We start from the raw sequence: 24,511 nt of genomic DNA, 5'->3' as shown, positions 1-24,511 counted from the left end.
GAGCATGGCTGTGGTCATGAGAAGGTACTATTTTCCTATTTGGTTAACTGTCTTGTCCCCCAGTGCTGGAGGTGTATAGTCTGACTCCAGCAATCTGACTTCAACAATCCAGGAACTGGGCTAAGAAAATTCTATAAATGGATGGATGGGGTATGCATGTTCCTGAATAGACCAAAAATAAGAACTGAAAAGTTGCAAATAACTTTGAGAACTTCAAAAATAATACTTATATGATTTAATCATACAAGACAAATGCAACATGAAAATACAGTTATTATGAAAATAAAAAATGTAACTGACATTCTTGAGCATAGTTTCTCCACCTCATACAGCAAATAAAACCAATGTTTTCTGTTCTGCCAAAGTTGTAAAAGATTAGAAGGCCAACATGGATATATAATAAATACCAAGAAATGAAGATGAGCTCAGTAGACTACTGGGGGTAAAAATCAGAATATCAAACAATACAATAACCAAGCGTAACACAGTCAAAAAATAACCAGAAGAATTCATAAAATGATTTAGAAATTATCCACAAATTCTGTAAAAGATCTCCACTCCGATTTCTGTCACAATCCACAACTGGCATTAGCAACAGATGCAAGTGTCTTTTTAATTGATGCTCAAAATGATGGCACCCACAGGAAAACAAAATGGCAAAGTGTTACTAAGAACATAATAATGGTAAAATCAATTAACAAGTCCAAAAACAAAATGGATACATTTAACAAAAGTGAAACAAAAGCGGGTTGGAAAATGGATGGTTGGATGGAAACAAAAATCTTCATGTTTCAAAGTCTTGTAAAAAAATAAAATGTACAAAGCTAAAACATGTATTAACTTAAGGGAAAATTAAAACAAAAGAGAATCATGGCACTTTCAAAACTGAATTTGTTTTACTGTTAATTCCAGTCATTGTTCATGCAATAATGAAAATGCTTGCATTTAAATGTGCATATAGTCATTGAGATAGGAGGGTTATTGAAACAATCTGTACAGGACTGTTGTCTGCCTCCTTATTCACAATAAGCCAGCCACCATTTTCAGACCTTTCAGTTCAGTGTCATGTTGCCTTTTTGGCAGGATCAGATGATTGTTAGGTGCCAACCCTGAATGTGGTGCCCATTTGTCTCTGACAGTAGTAACTATCACTAAAGTGGATAATTAAAGTTTTGGTGAGAGAGATCTATTTTATTTTTTCTATTTAAATTGCATTCATTTCAATGTATTCTTATTGAATGTGCTTTTATTTAATAATTTAGTGCACTATACAAATACTATCACAAGTATATATGAATGGCAGAAATGCAAGACGAAAGTGATGCATAATAATGCAGACATAAGTAAATAGGAATGATTGAAAATTCAGATTCCAACTGTCCTAGGTCAGCTGCATGTTTGAATGGATCAATATGCAAGTAAATGGTGACAGTTTTATTGAGACAGAAGACACCTTTACATATATATATATATATATATATATATATATACAGTGGTGTGAAAAACTATTTGCCCCCTTCCTGATTTCTTATTCTTTTGCATGTTTGTCACACAAAATGTTTCTGATCATCAAACACATTTAACCATTAGTCAAATATAACACAAGTAAACACAAAATGCAGTTTGTAAATGGTGGTTTTTATTATTTAGGGAGAAAAAAAAATCCAAACCTGTGTGAAAAAGTAATTGCCCCCTGAACCTAATAACTGGTTGGGCCACCCTTAGCAGCAATAACTGCAATCAAGCGTTTGCGATAACTTGCAATGAGTCTTTTACAGTGCTCTGGAGGAATTTTGGCCCACTCATCTTTGCAAAATTGTTGTAATTCAGTTTTATTTGAGGGTTTTCTAGCATGAACCGCCTTTTTAAGGTCATGCCATAGCATCTCAATTGGATTCAGGTCAGGACTTTGACTAGGCCACTCCAAAGTCTTCATTTTGTTTTTCTTCAGCCATTCAGAGGTGGATTTGCTGGTGTGTTTTGGGTCATTGTCCTGTTGCAGCACCCAAGATCGCTTCAGCTTGAGTTGACGAACAGATGGCCGGACATTCTCCTTCAGGATTTTTTGGTAGACAGTAGAATTCATGGTTCCATCTATCACAGCAAGCCTTCCAGGTCCTGAAGCAGCAAAACAACCCCAGACCATCACACTACCACCACCATATTTTACTGTTGGTATGGTGTTCTTTTTCTGAAATGCTGTGTTCCTTTTACGCCAGATGTAACGGGACATTTGCCTTCCAAAAAGTTCAACTTTTGACTCATCAGTCCACAAGGTATTTTCCCAAAAGTCTTGGCAATCATTGAGATGTTTCTTAGCAAAATTGAGACGAGCCCTAATGTTCTTTATGCTTAACAGTGGTTTGCGTCTTGGAAATCTGCCATGCAGGCCGTTTTTGCCCAGTCTCTTTCTTATGGTGGAGTGGTGAACACTGACCTTAATTGAGGCAAGTGAGGCCTGCAGTTCTTTAGACGTTGTCCTGGGGTCTTTTGTGACCTCTCAGATGAGTCGTCTCTGCGCTCTTGGGGTAATTTTGGTCGGCCGGCCACTCCTGGGAAGGTTCACCACTGTTCCATGTTTTTGCCATTTGTGGATAATGGCTCTCACTGTGGTTCGCTGGAGTCCCAAAGCTTTAGAAATGGCTTTATAACCTTTACCAGACTGATAGATCTCAATTACTTCTGTTCTCATTTGTTCCTGAATTTCTTTGGATCTTGGCATGATGTCTAGCTTTTGAGGTGCTTTTGGTCTACTTCTCTGTGTCAGGCAGCTCCTATTTAAGTGATTTCTTGATTGAAACAGGTGTGGCAGTAATCAGGCCTGGGGGTGGCTACGGAAATTGAACTCAGGTGTGATACACCACAGTTAGGTTATTTTTTAACAAGGGGGCAATTACTTTTTCACACAGGGCCATGTAGGTTTGGATTTTTTTTCTCTCTAAATAATAAACACCATCATTTAAAAACTGCATTTTGTGTTTACTTGTGTTATATTTGACTAATGGTTAAATGTGTTTGATGATGAGAAACATTTTGTGTGACAAACATGCAAAAGAATAAGAAATCAGGAAGGGGGCAAATAGTTTTTCACACCACTGTATATATATATATATATATATATATATATATATATATATATATATATATATATATATATATATATATATGTATATATATATGTATATATATATATATATATATATGTGTGTATATATATATATATATATGTATATATATATATATATATATATGTATATATATATATATATATATATATATATGTGTATATATATATATATATGTATATATATATATATATGTATATATATATGTATATATATATATGTATATATATATATATATATATATATATATATATATATAATATAGTTAGTTGTTTTTTTATTTTTGACAGTGCATTCACTCCAAGAAAGACTAGTACCACAAAGGACATTGAGGACATTGAGAATAGAAAAGACTGAATAATGGCAAACAAAAGCAATTATTACAATTAATTAAATAGCAATATATGACAGCAATATGAAACAATATGAGTATGCTATGGTAAAACAATAAATTTAAATTTAAATGCAATGTCTGAGGGAGCATCTTTCATATTGCCAGGAAGGTCATTGCAAAGTTTTTGTTTTTTTTCGCATGCTTTAACTCTTGCACTCATTTAATCTCAGAAATTTAAGAAGGACTACATCTTGACACAACGTACGCCCTGTGTATGGCCACTAATGTGTTCTGTAAGATGGGTGGCACTATAAACCATTTACTGGTCTATGTGAATACTGTACCGTGAGGTCCATAAGTGACACAATTTTCATAATTTTGATTCTGTATGCCACCACAATGGATTTGAAATAAAGCAATCATTATGTGATTGAAGTGTAGACTTTAAGCTTTAATTTAAAGGGTTTACCAAAAATATTGTATAACCATTTATGAATGACTGACAATTTTATATATGGTCCCCCTATTTTCATGGGCCTAAAAGTATTTGGACAATCTAACATACAGTAATCATAAATATAAAGATTATTTTTAATATTTGTTTGAAAATCCTTTACAGTCAATGACTGTCTGAAGTCTGGAACCCATGGACATCTGCAAATGCTGGGTTTCCACCCTACTAATGCTTTACCAGTCCTTTACTGAAGCTGTCTTCAGTTACTATTGTTCTTTACTTTATGTACTTTCTGCCTTCAGGTTTGTTTTCAGCAAGTGAAATGCATGTCCAGTTGGATTGAGGCCTCTGAAGAATCTTCCAGTACTTTGCGTTGAAAAGCACTTGGTTTGCTTTCGCAGTATGTTTTGGCTCGTTGTCCATCTGTACTGTGAAGCAATGTTATGCCTGTTTTGCAGCATTTGGCTGAATCTCAGCAGATAGTATAGCCCTATACATTCCTGAATTCTTCCTGCTGCTTCTGCCAGCATTCATATCATTAATAAACACTATTGACCCACTTCCATTGGCACATATGCCCATGCCATAACACTACCTCCACCATGTTTCACAGATGATGTGGTATGCTTCAGGTAATGAGCCAGTTCTTCACTTCTCCATACTGTTCTCTTTCCATCATTCTTATACATATTGATCTTGGTTTCTTTTGTCCAAAGAAAATTGTTCTAGAACTGGGCAGGCTTTTAAAAAATGTTTTCTGGCAAAGTCTAATCTGCTCTTCGTATTCTTGAAGTTTACCAGTAGTTTGCTCTTTGTAGTAAACCCTCTATATTTACTTTCATAAAGTTTTCTCTTGCTTGTAGACTTTGGCAATGATCGGTCTACCTCCCAAAGCGTGTTCTTGGTTTGGCTAAATGTTGAGAAGGGTTTTTTTTTCACCAAGGAAAGAATTCTGCAATCATCCAGCACAGTTGTATTCCATGATTGTCCATGTCTTCTGGAGTTGCTGAGCTCATCAGTGCATTCTTTCTTTTTATTAATGTTCCAGATGTTTTATTTGTATTTCTGCTGTCTCTCTGATGGGTTTGTTTTGTTTTCTCAGTCAAATGATGGACTTTTTATACTTGCATGGACAGCTCTTTGAACCTTATGTCGAGAGTTCACAGTGACAGCTTCCAAATGCAAATTCCACATTTGGAATCAATTTTTTACCTGCTTAATCATGAAATAATGATGGACCTGCACCCATCTGGCTATAACAGCTTCTCAGTCAAATGTCCAAGTACTTTTGAGCCCCTGAAAATATGAGGAACCCATATATAAAAATGTATGTAATTCCTAAATGGCTCATATGATATTTTTGGTAAACCCTTTATATTAAAGCTGAAAACGTACACTTCAATAACATAATGATTGCTTTTTTTCAAATCCATTGTGGTGGCGCACAGAGCCAAAGTTATGAAAATTGTGTCACTGTCAAAATGCTTATGGACCTGACTGTATGTGAGAAGGAAATTTGTAATATAGGTTCTAACCCTAATTGGAATCCAATGAAGTGATCTCAGAATGGGTGTTATGTGGTTATTACTCTTTCTGGTATGGTTTTTAATCTTGGTGTTATTTTGGTATAGAAAATAAATAAATAAATAAACATTTGCTACCACCACACTCTCTTTCCAGTCACACATCAACTTTTTAACTAAAGCCATATCCTATTATCTATGTTATAATAGGGGGCTTCGCTCGCCAACCCCTGGTGTTGGGTAACCCGAAATACCACATTAGAAAGATTTATTGGAATATTTCTTTATACACAACATTTGTAGTAAAGATGGTGTGTTGTCCTTGAATGAGTTTTCCTTGGTATGGAGTATCTACAACTTCAACTTTAATGTCAGATGAACGCCAAACTCTTGAGAAGGCTACATAAAGTTGTCTATGTAATATTGTCCCTCTAAACTCCTCACCTACTTTCCATAATGCAGAGATCCTAATTCATGCTTTTATCACTTCACATCTCATTTACGGTAATTAATTGTATCTTGGTTTCTCTGTATAATCTTTCTGTAAATCATAATATACCTAAACCTCAACAGCCAGGCTCCTTACAAGGAAAAATGTACATATCACACCTATTTTTTTTTTTTTTATTTACACTGGCTTCCTATAATTATTTATGTTCAATTTAAACTCCTGATAATTTCAAACCACCTAATTTTCTTTCCTCTTCATATTTTTTGGCCCTTCTTTAACCATATACAGCTTATACGCAAGATAGGGAATGTACACTGAAAATTTCAAATATAATGGTTGAAAGAAAAGTACATAACTATAACATTTACATGCACAACCACACATGTCTAGTTAGGAAAAAATATAGTGATCCATAAACCTTCATCAAACTATCATTTAAGTGACGATAACAGAATTTCCAGATAAGAAAATAATATGGGAGAGGTACATTGAATGAAAAGATGATACAAGTATTAATTCAGCCATATAGAATATGTACTGTCCTCTGGCAGACTCTAAGTCAATTGATGCTGCTGATGCCATATTTCTTTAAAGCAGTTTTGCTTTTGCATTTTTAAAGGGTTACGCATAAAGTGCGTAATGGCTATTGTATTTGTAATGGCTTTACATTATGTTTCTTATGCTGTTTAAAAAAGTTAATTCTACCAAGATGGTGTGAGTGATATTCTTCAGACTTTTTAATTAAATAGGAGACTCCTAAATTTTATTTATTTTTTTTTTTTTTGCGGTCTTTAAATTGCCTTCCACTACAAGTTAAGAACTTTCATATTTTGCCCTGTGGCACTGGCCCTACATGGCCCAGTAACAAATTCTGTTTTTCTGTTTCATTCTAGCACACAGTGTTTGATAGATCTCTGCACTTATACTGTAGATGCAACAGAGCTCTCATGTCCCAGATGCCTTGTCTTCTGTCTTCGGCCCCTCCGACAACCCAGTGCATGCTGGGAATTGGAGTTTTAAGTTTCAGGTAACCTGCAGTTCCCGCGTTGCTATGCAAAAGAATTAGTATGATGTAAATTATTTTTACCCATTTCAATATTCAACACACATTATTCATTTTCAGTTAGCTGCAAGGGGGTTTGATGAAGTCATCTTTGTTATTTTGGGAAAGAAAGTATTGTTTTTTTGTGAAACAGTTCAATATTTAACTAAATTTTAGTAAGTATTACAATGGTATGTATGTATAGTCTTGTTCTACCTACCCCACATTCACTATTATCTGCTATTTGTGTTTTGAATGCAATTTTTTGTGCGTGTTTATTTATGTCCTTAAATTAATTAAGAAAATGACATTGTTTTTGTCTTTGCTGTTTAATTAACATTTTGAGAAATAGTTTCCATTTTCTTCTAGATTTCTTTGTTTTCTGCTGAAGATAAGGAATTATATTTTATCTTAAGCATATCACTCAGTGCTCTTCATACTTGACTCTTTAAGAATACCACAAAAGGCTATCAGACACATTAATTATATCTATAGCTGTTGTTTTGCTACTTGCATTAAAACTTGTTTTTTTTAATCAGCTGCCTGCCTCAATGTGGCAGATACTGACCTTCAATGAACAGCAAGACAGCAGGTATTCACTCACAAAATTGGTAAACAGATTACTTTGGATTATTGAAAGATCACGTATCATGTACTTAATCCATTGCTTTCTTATTATAAATGCAAACAAAATGTCTGCTGTCAAATCTCTACAAGCTGTGGGAATTATAAAGATGAATAGCACATCAGATACTGTTGCAAAATCACAAAAAGAACAGCCAATTATTCTGAAGTTGCTAAGTAAAGGATCATAGTACACTGGCCAAACAACTCAACCAAAGAGTTTTCTAAGATAAAGTCAAGTTCTCTAGTCTATTGACAAGGTTTGGTTGAAACTAATTACACAGTTATGCAAGTACTAACTGGACGTGGCTGGTACACCTTACTGTCTGTATTAGGATGTATTAGGATGTTCTTCCATCGGATGGAAACAGAGATCAGGTGTGAAATGTAGTCGAGAGAACCTTGTGAGGGTCAATGCCAGTAGATCAAAAGAAACAAATGACCGAGCCAAAACACGTTGGAACAAGAGAGATGAAAAATCTTGGATGCATGTTACAGCACAATGTCTGGTTTAATATTATTGTGGTGACAATAATAATAATTCTTTACAGTTATATAGTGCTTTTCTCACTACTCAAAGCACTTCAGTGAATGTGGAGCCACTTCAGCCAACACTAATGTGTGCCATCCACCTGAATGATGTGACAGCAGCAATTTTTGATCCAGTACACCCACCACACATTAGCTATTAGGTGGTGAAGTGGTGAGAGAGATAGCCAAATAGAGATAGGGAATGATTAGGGAGGCCAGAATGACTAGGCCGCGGCAGGAAGTTTAGCCTGGACATCAGGATACACCCTACTCTTTATGGAGGATACCCAGGTGTCTTTTATGACCACATCTGAAGGATGGTGTCGTTTTTACAGCACAGTGTCCCCATCACTGCACTGGGGCATCAGGATCCATATTCAGATTTTTTCTGTAGCAAATATGACCTTAAGGCTCTTCAAAGGACACATAAATTGCACAACTGATTACATTTTTTAACAGTTTGGAGGCCTGGTACATTAATTGGCTTGCTTATGGGAAGGCAGTGAGCTGAAGGTGAGTATTCAACTGGCTACCTAGTGGTTTGAGAGAGTAGTTTAGCCAGTATACCACACTGCCCAATTATCCAGTATCTGTGATTGGCTAGATGTTTAATAGTACGAAGTAACTTTGGAAACCCATTAAAATGACAGTTTTAGTAATAAATGCAATGTTTATTTGGTTATTTTCTGAAAATAGTAATTCAGCCAGGTTGCTGGCAGTATCAATTTCATGGCAGGTCATTAGCCCTGATATGAAGCCTGTCAATGGCAATGCACAAGTAAACACATCCACACTGACTCATACTGTGCCAGTTTAGAATGACTAATAACCTACACATGCACCAATTTGGAAGTTAGGATGACATTGGAGAGAACCTAAAAAGGTTGAACAAAAAAAAAACTGCTCAAACATGTGAAGAATTTGGGATTTTCACACAGGATTGGGTTAAACTGCTATGCTGTTGTGTATTATGTAGTATTTTACACATCCATGTCTTGAACATTTAGAAATAATTCCAAATGTAGCCAACATCTAGGATTATCATGTATGAAGCTACCAACTTTTGTAACTTTTATTCTTATTCCTTTTCAAGCAATCCTTTAAATCTGCTTAATCCCATACATGGTCACAGGGACCAGTGACTATCCTGGTAGCATCAGGCACCAACTAAGTAAATTTAATTTATTTAGGCTCTCTCAGGCAAAGGAAAACTACTACAGACACAGATCATACAATTTTCACATAGATTGTGCCTGGACTGAGGTTTGAGCCTAAAACTATGAAATGTTATGCAGCAGCATTAAGCACTGTTTACAATGTTGTCATTATCCACACAAGCAATACTTTTTAAATGATGATTCTTTGTTTTAATGATGTTGGAATGTAATTGTTGGAATAAAGTTGTATGTTTTGTTAGCTAAGACTGAAGTCACTTCTGTATTTCCTACATAATTCCTCACAACATGAGGGGTAATGTAGGAACTGAATTTTAGACTAATAATTATTTCATTTTTTTTTATTATTTAATTATTTAATAATAATTATTTGCATTTATATAGCGCTTTTCTCACTACTCAAAGCGCTCAGCAATTGCAGGTTAAGGGCCTTGCTGAAGGGCCTAACAGAGCAGTGTCCCTTTTGGCATTTACGGGATTAGAACCGGCAACCTTCCGATTGCCAGTGTAGATCCCTAGCCTCAGAGCCACCACTAGTATCTATAAATGTACTTTGAGGAAATAAAGAAGCATTGGTCATGTACTACCTGTGACCTATAATAAATTTCACATGTGATCCTTCATATGGGTTTAAAAGGCATTTTGATTTATGTGCAGTTTTTATCTGTTTCAGGTATTAGCCAACTGAACTTTAAAGTAAAGGATTCCGGTATGTCATCCATCCTGCGTGCAAGAAGAAGAAAACCTCATTGCCTCATTCTGAACATGTAGAAGAAATGATAGCAGATCCGACATTAGCTTCCAGAGAGTTAGTCCAAAAGTAAGCTCCATAACATGTTTCTGTTTGGAAATCTCTTTGAAAGGTTAAAGGGTTGCATATTTACTAGTTTTTGCTGAGTGGTTACATAAGTTGAGGTCGAATTTGAATTGGCATTGGCAGTTAAACATTGTAGTGGTTTTGTGAAAAAGAATTATTATAAGGCAAAAAGATATTCAGGTGTCAGGCAATATTAGACTTTAAGAAAGGGTTTCTTTGGCAGTAGTCCTTGAGCTACAGATTGTGGAACAATCTAAGTAGAGGTTAAAAGCAGATGTTTTGGAAATGAAGTGATATAACTGGTAATACCTTTTCCTTCCAAATTTGTAAGAGGGATTACCCTCAGTTTCTGTTTGGGAGTAATGTTTTAAAAGCAGCAAAATAAAACTGCCACCACAACTTTATTGCCTGAGGTTAGTACATATATCAAAAATCATAAGTCAGTTGTGATGAGAAATGCTGCATTAATGTAATTAGAAGGAACTTGTGTTCTCCAGAATAGTGTTGCGAGTTGCTGTTGTTTATAATGGTAGTGGATTTTGAAGTAGGTTGTAGCTCTGGAGATTGTACTGACTCAACCCACGACAGACATGCTCAATTTACAGAACAAAGAGGGACCTCAAATCACTCTCCCCACAGATTTGACGTCCTTGCTTGGTTCACCAATAGGTAGCCACCTACCTCTTGGTGGGTCACAGAGACACATGGGAAAAAGTCGATTGTGACATCAGGAAGGCAAAGAAAAACTGCTCAATGGTTTCAAAAACACATATTAATTAGTCAAGCAAATCTCTTTCATGCAGTGTTTTGATTCTAGAGTCAAATATTACAGAGGTGTCTGCTAATTCCAAAGAATTACAGAGAGCAAGGATGTGGACCCAAAGTAATATAGGTGTTATTTTGGAAAAACTATCGCTTCTTCCAGAATTTATAGTTGTGATGTGATTAATACTAACAACTAAATGTGAGTGGTGAGCTCTGCTCTTTGCCAGCATAAGCCAAGTTCACTTTATGCAAGTTAATTTTTCCTCGCTGACATTCACATGTGCGCAACATGTATAATGCATTCAGTTGTACAGCGCTTACTCTACATGAGTACCTATATGATGCAACATAAATATTGCACACCAAGCAGTAGTAAGTTAGCACATACAGTAGAATGTATGTAGTATCTGATTGAGGTACCAGACCTACTTTCTTACCGAACCAGTAAAACTCTCACGTAAAAGAATAGCCTTTTCTTTTTTAGCCACTCGAGCAACATTTGAGTTTGGTTTAATAGCACCCTCTAGAGACCACAACTAGTTTATGTAGGATCGGTTTGATACAGAGGTGCTGGACATGCTTACCTAGTAAAACTGTTGTGTAAAGAAGTTGGATTAAAGAGCATTTGGCATCCTTCTGATTATTTCTGCTCTTTTTCTTACAGTGATGTAAGGGGAGAAAAGCATTGGAAAAAAGTAACTTTAATTTCTAGACCTGTCTTTAGAATTTTGACCTCCATTTAAGCAATATCAGCTTTTATATCCATTTTTGAAAAATATGTATAGGGCACTAATTGATAACTATACTTAAAACTCACACTTGCTGCCACTCCATGACATCACCAGATGTGTTAAGAAAGGAAAATGCTAAATATGATTAAACAGAAAATGAACACAAATAGACAAAAAGGAAATATATGATGGTCCTGGTGCATGATGCATTCTTGCTCTGCTTGTCCAGACACACAGGCAGTACATTTAATTTTCAGCTTATAAAAATGGCAGTGCCTACTAACGTCATTGATTATATGGGCTGAGAAGTGTAAAACAGGAAATGAAACTGAGACACCAAGGAATGTCTGCAAAAAGCAGTTTGTAGCAGTGCCAAAACCCAGAGAGCACTTTAGCTGAAAAGACAGACATGCACTTTCACACACTGCATTATTGTACTATTGATATGTTATTTTAATTTTACTTCTAATGGAATGAAACAACATTCTTTATATGATGCTAGTCTATTTCTAGGTATATTTTTTAAACTATGAAGTTTATTAAATTAATTTCATGCAGTTATTCAGGTATTACAAATTACACTAGACCAATCTTGCATTTTTTGGGATTTTGCAGTATTCTGTATAAAGTCAAAATAGGCAGAGAAATTAATAGTTTAATAATTAAATACATGAGGAGAAGGTAAGTCTTGCCATTTGAGATTCTCAGCTCTACTCACCCACCAAGGGTGGGTGTCAGGAATTGCAAAAGGCGTAAAGAAGAGAGTGAAAGAATAAACAGGAATGTTCTCAAACTCTGTAAGGTCTCTTTTTTTGAGTTACATTGGGGAAAGAACTGGCAGTACTGCTGAAGAATGCCAACAGTCTTGAAGTGTGTTGATGCTACAGTGTTATTCTGATTTTAATGATTACTTTTCCTGTATTCATTTGTTTCTCTTTCAATTTTCTCAGAGAAAATTCCATTGTTAATGCCACCCCTGGCTCCACAGTTCAGGTACAATGTAGGCTGGGAAGTATAACCAGACAGAATTCTGCTGTAAGTTTCATTTTTATTTTGACTACTTTAAGACCGTTTTACAAGTATAATTTCCCTTTTAATGCTTCACAGTAATTGCTGTAGTAAAAAGAATGAGAGCACAAGTTTGTAGCAGGCACATAGCTATTCTCTCATCTGTCAGTAACTTCATTCCTTTAATTGTTGAAGAAGACTCCTCCTCCATTAACCTCAAAGCAACAAGACAGGCAGTCAGGTAAGTGCTACTACTAAAGAACACAACTGTAAAAATTGTATGGCAGAATTCTTGTTTTCTACCATTGACTATTTGCAACCCTGCCTGCACCAAAAGACTAGCCCAAATGAAACCTTGAAGGACCTTTTACAAGATGTTTTATAAGCACTGAAAATCCATTTTCAGAATGGATTCATGGTCCATGTGCCACTAGATGCAGCAAGTCAAACGAGTGTTGACTTGGGTTTTTGACAGTCACCCTGTTATGAATTCGTCAAGAGAGGTGGTTGAGTTTAACTTGGCACTCACCATGTATATTCAAAGGACCTCAAGTCATCAGTCTTTATTGTGGATTATTAAGACCTGCTATTTCAAAACTTCTATTCATAATTTTATAAGAGACGTGACAAATTTGGTTATACATTGCATACAACATAACTATTAAGAAAAAACACCTTTTAATATCCATTATTTTTTAACCTATATTTCCTAGATTAGGGTCACAGGTGCCTAAGCACTTCCAGGCAACACCATGGCAAACCTGGCACCAGGGTACAGTCATTTACACACCCACATCTCATGTACCATGGTACTATATTTAACCTGTTTAACATCTAGCATTTCTTTGGGACATGTGAGAATCCTGGTGTACATAGAAATAATTCTCACAAGGAGACAATGCAAACTCTATATCAATAGAGCCCAGACACTGACTTTTAAGCTCACAAATTATGGCCATCTCTCACACATATACTTGGATAAACCTGACTGGGTGAGCTTGCAAAGGTAACAAGTACTATATTACTCTCGAAAAATAGAAAAACTATCACTGTACCTTGACATTTACTATATCTATTTATAAATTAGTAATTTAGGCTGAAGCAGATTTAATATAATGAGTTGACATTCCTTCAGCTGTTCATTCTGAAAAAGCTTAAAGAATGAAAAGTTTCTATTGCTAAGTTTAAAGTAAAGCTTTAAATTGTAAAACTAAAGAAAGCACAGTAACATGCATTAATTGTTCAGTGCTATTGTTTCAAAGTCTGCATAATTAAGTACTGGAATAATGGTTCCTTTGATGTAATGAAGACACCACTTTAATTGCAGGTGTTTCTGCTTTTTTATTGTGACAAAAAGCTACCTTGCTTTGTTATTAACTTGTTAGCTTAAGCCATTGAGGTAAAAGTGAATTTAAAAAAAAGTTGAATTGTGATTATACTTTTGAATGTGCAGTAAGATTTTCATTCAGGGTCACTGTGTGAAAGCCTTTTATAAAAGAACAGGAGACCACATAAAATTTTTTGTTTGTTTTTTAAATTTTACAGAGGGTCAGGCGGCGATCAGAAGATGAGTTAGAGAATACTAAAAGGAGACATTCTGCACCAGGGTGCTTGGGACAGAAACGCATGCGTAGAGACAATCTGAAGGATGGAGGCATTGAAGCGGTTACTCTGTTTGAAGTGGTTAGCATGGGAGTGAATGCTATGCAGGTATGACTTCCTCTTTTGATACATTTCATAATTGAGAACAAGTTGTTAGTCTTACTCATGCTGTATCTAAAGAAAATGATTGTGGTGTCAATTAGCTGGATTAAACACTTTGAGTGTGCAAATGTTATTGAGAATATTTTCATTTCTCTGAAGCATTAAAAATGTCATATTTTTCATCTCATTCTAACTTCTCTGAAAGTACATCCAGCCAAGTCATCAACGCTTGTGACCAGACTAGGCCAAAGGTTAATTTGCAGCCCTCCTAATCATTTGATTCTTTTTTCAACTAAGGAACTGGTTATTAACTTTCACCGAGCAAAAAGCCCCTACTTTCTGTTACTTCATTTCTATCTTCTATTATAGGTCCATTGTAAAGTGTTCTTTATTTTCTTACTGCTTGTGAATTTTTGGATAAAATTGTGTGACATTACATATAAAATGCATTTAAACAGCCTCACTGCACAACAACTGTCTACACCCTCAAACATTTGGTCCAGTTTACTTTATTAGACTTTGCTGCATCTTATCAAAATTTGTCCTACCAAAATTATATGTAGCAGTTTTAGTCTTTGGGTAGTTATGCTGTCAAAAACACTTGGAAATGTATTATTATTATGGCCACTAAATAGTAATAGTTAAAGTTTCTCTGTCTCCTGAATTCTATCCTGATTATTATCTATATATATATAATTCACTAAGCCGCCGCCAGAGCAAGCAAGACACCCATGAAAGCACGCAGAGCAAGCAAGACACCCATGAAAGCATGCAGGAAGGAGCCACGCCCACCAACTCTAAGACCTACGACGAAAATTCGCTGAGCCACGCCCACCAACTCGGACGCAGCAACTCACAGAGCAGGGCGTCATTCGCGCTCGTCTCTGCTACACTCCACATGCACCTCTGAAGAAGTATGTTTGTCGCGGATGTGAATCGCTGTATGCGGCGTGTAGAACAGTTTTGGAGGGGTATCCCATGGTCTTACAGTTGGTGGGCAGGTCTCTGTTAGTTGCTCTTGTGAGGTTCAGTCTCTCCCTTTGCATTTCCTGTGCGACACACACACACACAGAGGCAGCGCGAGAGAGAGAGCCGTGCACACACACAGGCAGCGCCAGAGAGAGAGCCGCGCATACACACAGGCAGCGCCAGAGAGAGACAGGGGTACACACACAGGCAGTGCGAGAGAGAGAGCCGCACACACACAGGCAGTGCGAGAGAGAGAGCCGCGCACACACACAGGCAGTGAGAGAGAGAGAGCTGCGCACACACACAGGCAGCGCCAGAGAGAGACAGACGCACACACACAGGCAGCGCGAGAGAGACAGATGCACACACACAGGCACCGCGAGCGAGAGAGAGGGCTGGACTCATAAGGTAGGAAGGCAGTTAAAGAATTCACTGGGCTTGATTTTATTTTCACTTCTGTTTACAGGGATCGGTTCGTAGTGTGCATTTTTGAAATGTTACTTTTCTTGGTGGTTTATTAAATTACGGATTTTTTCAAATGTTAATTTTTTGTTGCTGTAGCGCAAACTATTGCAGTGTTAGTTTTCTCTGTTGTTCAAGGTTTTCTCAGTGTTATTCGTTTTTACATTTAGTTTACTATTACGCTGTGCATTCTATGATTTAATTAACTATATTTGTGCTTAAAAACTTATAACTTAAAAAACTATATTTACATACAGTTCATATGGTCTGGAACGGATTAATTGTATTTACATACAATCCTATGGGAGAAATTGCTTCGGTTCACAACCAAATCGGTTTACGACCAGAGTTTTGGAACGAATTATGGTCGTGAACTGAGGTTCCACTGCATTCTTTTTGGTTATGACGCATGACCACGTCCACCATCGCAAACTGTTTTACATGCCATGGTCTTAGAGTTGGTGGGCGGGTCTCCGTGAGTTGCTCTTGCGAGCGGGCACATGACCAGGCGGTGTGTATGCTTCGAGAACGAGGGTGGACGCGGCAGGACCATCTAAGAAGAGGCATGTTTGTTGCGGATGTGAATCGCTGTATGTGGCGTGTAAAACAGTTTGCCAGGGGTATCCCATGGTCTTAGAGTTGGTGGGCGGGTCTCTGTTAGTTGCTCTTGCGATGGGGCACATGGCCAGGCAGTGTGTATGCTTCGAGAGCAAGGGTGGACGCGACAGCACCATCTAAGAAGAATCATATTTGTCGCGGATGTGAATCGCTGTATGCAGCGTGTAAAACAGTTTGCAAGGGGTATCCATGGTCTTAGCAGTGTCTATGCTTCGATGTGAATTGCTGTATGCAGCGTGTAAAATGCTGTATTGTATGTTGCCCTCTCCAGAGTAATATCTTTTCATTCACCTACAGTCGTATCCTCAAAACCAACCCCATTTGGACAACTGTGTCTTTCAGGAAGTGTTCACCCATCAATACATAATTATGCGGCGTATACTACGCCGCAGGTTGGCTAGTTACAGAATTATAAGTGTACACAAACTCCTCTTCAGAACTAGTCACTGAATATATATCTGTGAAGTCCTGTTCTTGTGCTCTGCTATTAGTAAAGTTGTTATCCTAGTTAATATCTGGGTAATTAAAATCCCTCTAACTATAATATTCCCCTCTAAGACTGCTTTTTAATATTAAAAAGATGCATATTCAGAGTATTTGGGATAATCTATAATCCACTTTCAATATCGGGCCTCAACCCCAATGCCTTGTAGTTGAATCTAAATATCCTTAGTAATATGTGACTCATCTCCCAGTTGAGGCAGATGCACTTTCACATTCATCTTAACATACTGTAAATCGCTACAACTTCATCTTTTTGATTTTTGCCTATTTTTACTCAATAATCTGTACCTGTCTGTCTTACACTGCAGATATTTGATTTAGCCAGGTTTCATAATATCAAAGTAATAAATAATATCATAATTATGTGCAGCTACGTATAACTCCAACTCATTTGTTTTATTCTTGATACTTCTAGACTTAAAACAGTTTTTAATATATTACTCATTTTATCTGGGATTATTAACTGTGGGCTAGTAGTGTCAAAGTTACTTTGTATACAACCTAATTCCAATAAAGGTGGAACACTGTGTAAAATGTAAATAAAAACAGAATACAATGATACACAAATCTCATAAACCCCATATTGTATTCACAGAAGGACACAGAAAACATATCAAATGTTTAAACTGAGAAAATGTACCATTTTAAGAAAACAATAAGGTCATATTGAATCTGATGGCAGTAACACATCTCAAAAAAGTGGAGACAGGGCCATTTCAACCACTGTGTAGCTTCCCCTCTTTTTTTTAACAATAGTCCATAAACGTCTGGGAACTGAGGAGACCAGTTTGCTGGACTTTAGGGAAAGGAATGTTGTCCCATTATTGTCTGATATAGAATTCTAGCTGCTCAGCAGTCCTGGGTCGTCCTTGTTGTATTTTTTGTTTCATGATGAGCCAAATATTTTCAATTGGTGAAAGGTCTAGTCTGTAGACAGGCCATTTCAGTACCCGGACTCTTCTACTACGAAGATAAGCTGTTGTAATAGGTGCAGTTTGCGGTTTAGAATATTTTGTTGAAATATGCAAGGCCTACAATGAAAAATACGTTGTCTGGATGGGAGCCTATGTTGCTGTAAAACCTAAATGTACATTTCAGCATTGATGGTGCCTTTCCAGATGTGCAAGTTGTTAATTCCATAGGCACTAAGGTGCTCATACCATCAGAGAGACATGCTTTTGAACTGAGTGCTGATAACAAGCCAGATGGTTCCTTTCCTCTTCAGTCTTGAGAACGTGGCATCCATGTTTTCCAAAAAGAAATTCTAATTTTGATTTGCCTGAGCACAGAACAATTTGCCACTTTGTCCCTGTGATGATGGTAACATGTCTGGATCATGTTCACATATGACTACTTCTGTGCATGACAGAGCTTTAACCTGTATTTGTGGACTGCACAGTGAACTGTGTTCACAGACAATGATTTCTGGAATTGTTCCTGAGCCCATACAGTGATTTCTATGACTGAATCAGGCCTGTTTTTAATGCAGTGCCGCCAGAGGTCCAGGAGATCACAGGTATCCAGTATTGATTTTTGGCCTTGTCCCTTGCACACAGAGATTTTCCCAGATTCTTTGAATCTTTTGATGATATTATGTACTGTAGATGATGAGATATTCAAAGTCTTCACAATTTTACATTGAGGAACATTATTCCAAAATTGTTCTACAATTTGTAGATGTAATATTTTGCAGATTGGTGAACCTCTTTACTTCTGAGAGCCTCTGCCTCTCTTATATGCTCTTTTTATACCCAATCATGTTACTGACCTGTTGCCAATTAACCGAAGGTGCTGCAAAATGTTCCTCCAGCTATTTCTTTTTTGTACCACTTACTTTTTCTGCCTTTTGTTGCCCCGTCGTTTTTTGAGACGTGTTGCTGCCATTAAATTCAAAATGAGCTAATATTTTTCGTGAAATAGTAAAATGTCTCACTTTCAGTATTTCATGTGTTTTGTATGTTCTATTGTGAATAAAATATGGGCTTATAAGCTTTTCAAATCATTGCATTCTGTTTTTATTTACATGTTATACAGAGTCCCAACTTTTTTGGAATTGGGGTTGTATTTATATTAATACTACTGTCTGCTCTTTTCAAAATAAACTTTCTAATTTGCTTTTGCTGCTGTTTCTTTTCAATTCTTTTTCACCAATAGACAATCTTAGACAATGATGGAAAATGGACCGCTCTATTAATATTTCGGGCATGGAGTGGAATTCAGTTATTTATATAAATTCATTTATCTGTGCAAAAAATGCTGTAATTTATCTTAAAATTCTACATAATATGTATCTTTCTATATTAAAATTTTCCAAAATATATTAGGGATTGGACCGGCATGGTGTAACAGTGGTAGTACTGCTGCCTCACAAAAAGAAGACTGGGATTCAAGTCCAGAGTGCTCCATGTATGGAGTTAACGTGTTATCCCCATGTCCACATGGATTTTCTTAGGATATTCCGGTTTCCTCCCACAATACCAAGGCATGCAATTTAGGTGGACTGGTGATGCTAAACTGGCCCTGATGTGTATGTTCACGCTGTGATGGGCAGGTTCCATGTCTGTGGACTGTTCTTGCCTTGTGCCCGATGTTTGCTGAGATATGCTCCAGTTTCACCACAACACTGTGCTTTATAACTGAGTTTAGAAAACGGATGGATCGTTGGATATTAATGATAGGACCCTAAGTGAATGGTGCCTCTGAACTCTGAGTTCATTGGGTCATACATTTTGGGATTGTCTTAATTAAGACAGTATGAGAAAAAGATACTAGTTTATCTATCAGAGAGTGTTGGATTTACAATTATTCCTATTTCTGTTTTGGAGTAATATTGGATGTGATTAGACTATGCAGTTGTAAACACACCGTGAATTCCTACACTACACTATTGACACATCAAATGATTTTGCTTAAGTGAAGAATCCTATGACACCTTCCATAACACAAAGGGAAAACAACATTTTATATTATCTACAGCTGGAGAAAAAATGTTTGTATCTTTGAGGAACAGTGCAGGATAAACATTTTCCGAATTTGTCTAGAATTTATGCTATTCTAAAATAAGTCTACAGGGACACTATCTATGTTTTTGTTTGACTTCTGGTGTTTTAATTAATATCAGGAAGTATAATATAATGGACTTTGTTTTTAACTAGGTGTCTACACTGGGAAAGAGTGGGATTTCAATCATTGATTTAAATTAATGAATCTTAATTTTATCTTTGAAATGTCACATAGATTTTATTTATTATTGGACTGTTTTTTCATATCAGATTGTGTTTTTGATTATTTTGTAATAGCAATAAAAAAATGATTAATTTTTCACACTGATTTAATAAGAGCAATACATTCATTATATTAATGACAATACTATTTTTTGTTTTGAGTTTAATCTTTATAAGGGTGTTTCATACTTCTTTATATCCCAATTAAATATTTTATTTCTGCCTTCCCCAAGATTTTAAGCACACTTTCTTTTACTTTTATTGCTATCACTGGAGGACAGAACACAAGTCATGCTATTAGAGAAATCTCACCTTTTGCTTAAATAGAAAAACAATTTATTTAAAAATAAGCCAGTATGCACCAGCCTTGTGTGAAAAGTAATTTCACTCTTACTGTTTTCATATTAGTTAAGTGGTCAGTTAGAATCATATGTCCCTAATAGACTAGTTGATTAAAGTTCTGCCGCCTTGCTATAAAAGGAGAACCTTTGGCAGTTTGATCTGAAGCTTTCAGGTTTTACAGTAAATGTCTTACCAAAGGATATAAGATATGTGTATTGATGTGAGAGAAGTAATTGTTTTAGGTCAATAGAAAGGAGCATTTTAAGGCCATCTACAATTTGAAGTCCATCGTTCAATAGTGAGAATTACTATTTTCAAATGGAATGCCAAGTAACCTATAGATCCAACTGTATGATACATTGTGAAATTGCAAAGAGAGCTTCAGACTTTTGGCAACATTGTATATACATTACAGTATCTATGTTAAAATAGTTATAAAGAATAGACGTTGCATTCTCACACCTGCTACTTCAAATAATGGTTGTGGGGGTCAAAGTCTATCTGCATCAGTAAACAATTTTTTATCATAAAACAGTTTAATACAGAATTTTTAGTTTTAAAAGTGTTACAAAGATGAAAAAAATCTCACCTATTGAACATTGTACATGAAGCAGACAGTGGAAAAATTGAGGTATCTCATATTGTTGACGTATTATACAATTAAAATGTATTATTATTATTTTGTATACAGAGAATAAGAGAAGGTGTTATCACATAGCACCAATACTTTGTCCGGCGGGTAATTACCACCGATCACCGATATCACCGGTGCCATTAAGTTGTCTGCCATTAAATATTTGCAGATATTTAATTCCTACCATCTATAACTACTTAATAAGTAAACACACAAACCTAAGGAGTGGCTTGTAACAAAGTTATGATATAGAAGAACTCCTATATTTAACTTCTTCTTGTCAGTTTCTGGCCATTCTGGTTACTCTATAGCTTCTGCTGGGAGTGCAGCTGGAATTCGGAACTGAAGAAGGCTGAATGGTGAACATGTCACTTCTAAGAGAACCAAGGCAGTCAGTCCATACAAATTTGTTTGCTGCTGTCACAGGCAAACATCAGGCCTATTCTAATATTGTAAGGTAAAAGAGACTCATTGAGAATGGGCAGTGAAACCTTCCTGAAATTGAAACCATATTGTTGACTGCATTCACTGTAGTTGTAATGGAAGAGAATGAAGTGAGTGCGGTCCTTTGTGTACTGTAAGGGTTACTTCTGCAACTATACACAAAGCACACAAGTCATGCTAGGCTGCTTTGCAGTTCCCAGTTCCCGGTGTACATCAGGAAAAACACAAAGTCTCCCTTTCTTACCAAACCCATAATTATTAAGCAGCATAGCCTTGTCAGTTTTTTTGAGATTTTTTGCTAATGTACTTTGTGTGTGTGTATGTATTATTTTAGCATTTTCCTTTTCAATTATTAAGTTTGATTTCTGTAATGTAAACATGTTAGCTCAGTAAAGCAGTTTCTATGGTCTCATATTCAGTAACAACTGATTGATTATAGACAAGTACCACTTGTGAATCATTGTCTTATCTAAGTACAATTTTACTGTTTTCTTGTAGGATGTTATTGATGAGTGGATTGAAGCTTATAAAAAGGACCGAGATGCAGCTCTACTAGATCTCATCAGTTTCTTCATGCAGTGCTCTGGATGCAAAGGTTTCTCCCCTATTTTAAGTTGTCTCTGAACTTTGTAATTCCTCACTGGCCAATTCAGAAATTTTCTTAATTTTTCGTAGTTCTCTGTGTGTATTTCAAGGGAGTTGTCATTTGTCTGTTATAATATTGATTGAGCATCTGAAACATACTATATTTCCCTCTTGGGACAAATCAGGTCCTGTCTGTCTAACTAGTCCATGTTTTTGTGTTAAGGCATACAAGTGTGAACAACTCAAATCAGCAACTGTCAGCAGTATTCTTAGGCGCTCTCTTTAGCCCACTGTTCAGTCTGCAATTTGACCTTAGCTCCTTGTATTAGTATTTGCCATGGTTTAACATTTATCAGACTGTAGACAAATGATGGAGAAGACGGAGAAATAAAAGACCAAATAAAATGGCTGAGACTTTGCTTAAGGATTGTACAGTCTGCGACGGGAATTTTGTGTCCTGGTATTTTGTGTTTTTGACACTTTCTAGAGATTTTTTTTCTAGTTTTTATTTTTCTGTAGTATTTTGGATATAATACTTTTGCCTAGGTTTAAATGTCTTGTCTTCTGACCTCCTGTCTGTTTTTTGTGGTTTTTAGTGATATATTATGGATTTCAGTAAAATGTTGCTTGTCATTGCTCATAAGCATTCAACTTCTTCCAAGTCTGCATCTCAGTATAGGGTTCTGCTTCTAGCCATGCTTCATAGGTTTGTGTGTCTCATTGTAGTCCTATGGCTTCACTTTCCCTCTGTTCTTAAAGTTGCATTGCATTTTCTTGATTCAAATTTTAAATCCCCTTAGTTTTTTAAGTTTTGACCTTTGCTTTTTCAATCATCTTTTTAAGGAATAGTGACAGCAGAAATGTTTCAAAGGAAGCATAACACAGAGGACTTGAACAAAATGATTGAGGAATTTGACGAGGTACATTTGTATCAGAATTTTGTTGTAACTTTGTTTTCCATATATATTTAAGTACTCTATAATAATAATACTATAATAATCTTGATAGTAATGTTTGATGAGGGTGTAATGCTTTTACAGGTGAACTATTTCCACTTTCTAGTTTAGTTTTATCCATGTTATTGTTCTGTAGTGCTTTTTAATTGCCATTAAAGCTTTTGTTGTACACATATGCAGTGCATAGCTCCTACATCTGGTAAAGAGTACCCGTTAAACATTGCAGTTTATGTTCAGTGCTTAGATGTGAGAGTTTGTACAGTTTGCCATGAATTTGACAAGTGTGCTTGCATTATATCATACTGTTGTACTCACTAATCAAGACATAATGTTTGTTGATTAGCACATGCAAGTAAGAATTTCACTGTACTCTGCACATGTGACAATAATGAACCTATTAGCCTAAAAAGATTTAAATATAGTTAAAAATGTAATTTGTCGTGAAACTATAATCACACATTTATACACTTGTGTAAGTTCTGAGTTAGTAGCAGCGTTTTTATAATAACACTTAACTTTTAAACTCATTTTTTATCTGTTTGTCTCATCCGTAAAGTAGATCATTCATATCTTTCATTTTTTTATAGACATCAGACTTTCCATGCAAATTTAAATGCATTCTAGGAAAATGCTAAATGGAGCCATTTTTTTTGCCTCTCAAAATTATAATTCTTTGCAAATATGTTTTAAGCACTATCAGAATCAAATATGACTTTGTTCCTTATGAATGTAAAATGTAAATTCTGTGACTTGAATGCTTTACAGAAACACCGGTTTGCAGTATAAGAAGTTCATGGCCTTCCCTTGGATCCTCACGGTTACCTGGCCTCTGGATATGGTAGTTACTTTTTTTTTTAGGCTGCATGTTTTTCTGCTCACTGACATCTGTGTATATTGCATTAAATGCCTACACCTGCCCCATATAGCCTTGTGCCTGATAGTGCCAGGATAAGCTCCAGCAGTTGTGACTCTGAACTTGATTAATAAGTTTTGATTATGGATGAATCCATGCATGTATGTCTTTTAGAAGGAAGCGACATTTTTACCTGTTTATGTATTTTTTGCCATTTACAGTAGAAATAAAATGTTTTGAAAATTTGCTATACAGTATAGTGCTCATATTTTAGTTTTACATAAAGTGACAGAGATTGGAGCAATAATCTTATTTGAAGTGTAAAACAATTATATAAGACAAGAAACCCTGAAGATGATATGAAATCCTTCACAAAGACACAAAATGTAGCAACTTGCTGTGAAGGTGCACAGATGACCTAAAATAAAGGCCGCCCTTAAAGACCTCTTCCACTTTCTCCTGAGATTAATGGGTAAACGAATCATGGGCATTCTCCATGATTGTCTATGATAGCAAGATAGGCCTCTCCTTAGGCCAGTTTATTTGCTGGGGTTGCAGCATCTTCTACTATCTGCTATTTGATTGCTGCTTCCTTTCCAGAGGGTTGATGGTGTGAGCAGGAAATTCTGAATGGTT

The 24,511-nt window shown here is 36.0% G+C and overlaps 1 protein-coding gene across 1 annotated transcript in view; it reads left to right on the top strand.

Moving 5' to 3' along the window:
- si:ch211-269e2.1 (cohesin subunit SA-2) overlaps positions 1 to 24,511 on the top strand; it is a 176,400-nt gene that overhangs the window by 32,953 nt on the left and 118,936 nt on the right. Inside the window, 7 exon segments of the mRNA XM_051927091.1 lie at positions 6,781 to 6,914; positions 9,933 to 10,079; positions 12,523 to 12,607; positions 14,126 to 14,290; positions 21,980 to 22,076; positions 22,910 to 22,986; positions 23,789 to 23,860. Coding sequence (XP_051783051.1) covers positions 10,036 to 10,079; positions 12,523 to 12,607; positions 14,126 to 14,290; positions 21,980 to 22,076; positions 22,910 to 22,986; positions 23,789 to 23,860 — 540 coding nt within the window. The 5' untranslated portion in view covers positions 6,781 to 6,914; positions 9,933 to 10,035.

This window comes from Erpetoichthys calabaricus, chromosome 4, assembly GCF_900747795.2.
Source record: "Erpetoichthys calabaricus chromosome 4, fErpCal1.3, whole genome shotgun sequence".
NCBI classification, from domain to species: Eukaryota; Metazoa; Chordata; class Cladistia; order Polypteriformes; family Polypteridae; genus Erpetoichthys; species Erpetoichthys calabaricus.
The sequence above is the reverse complement of the archived record's forward strand: the minus strand, read 5'-3'. Positions and strand labels throughout refer to the sequence as shown.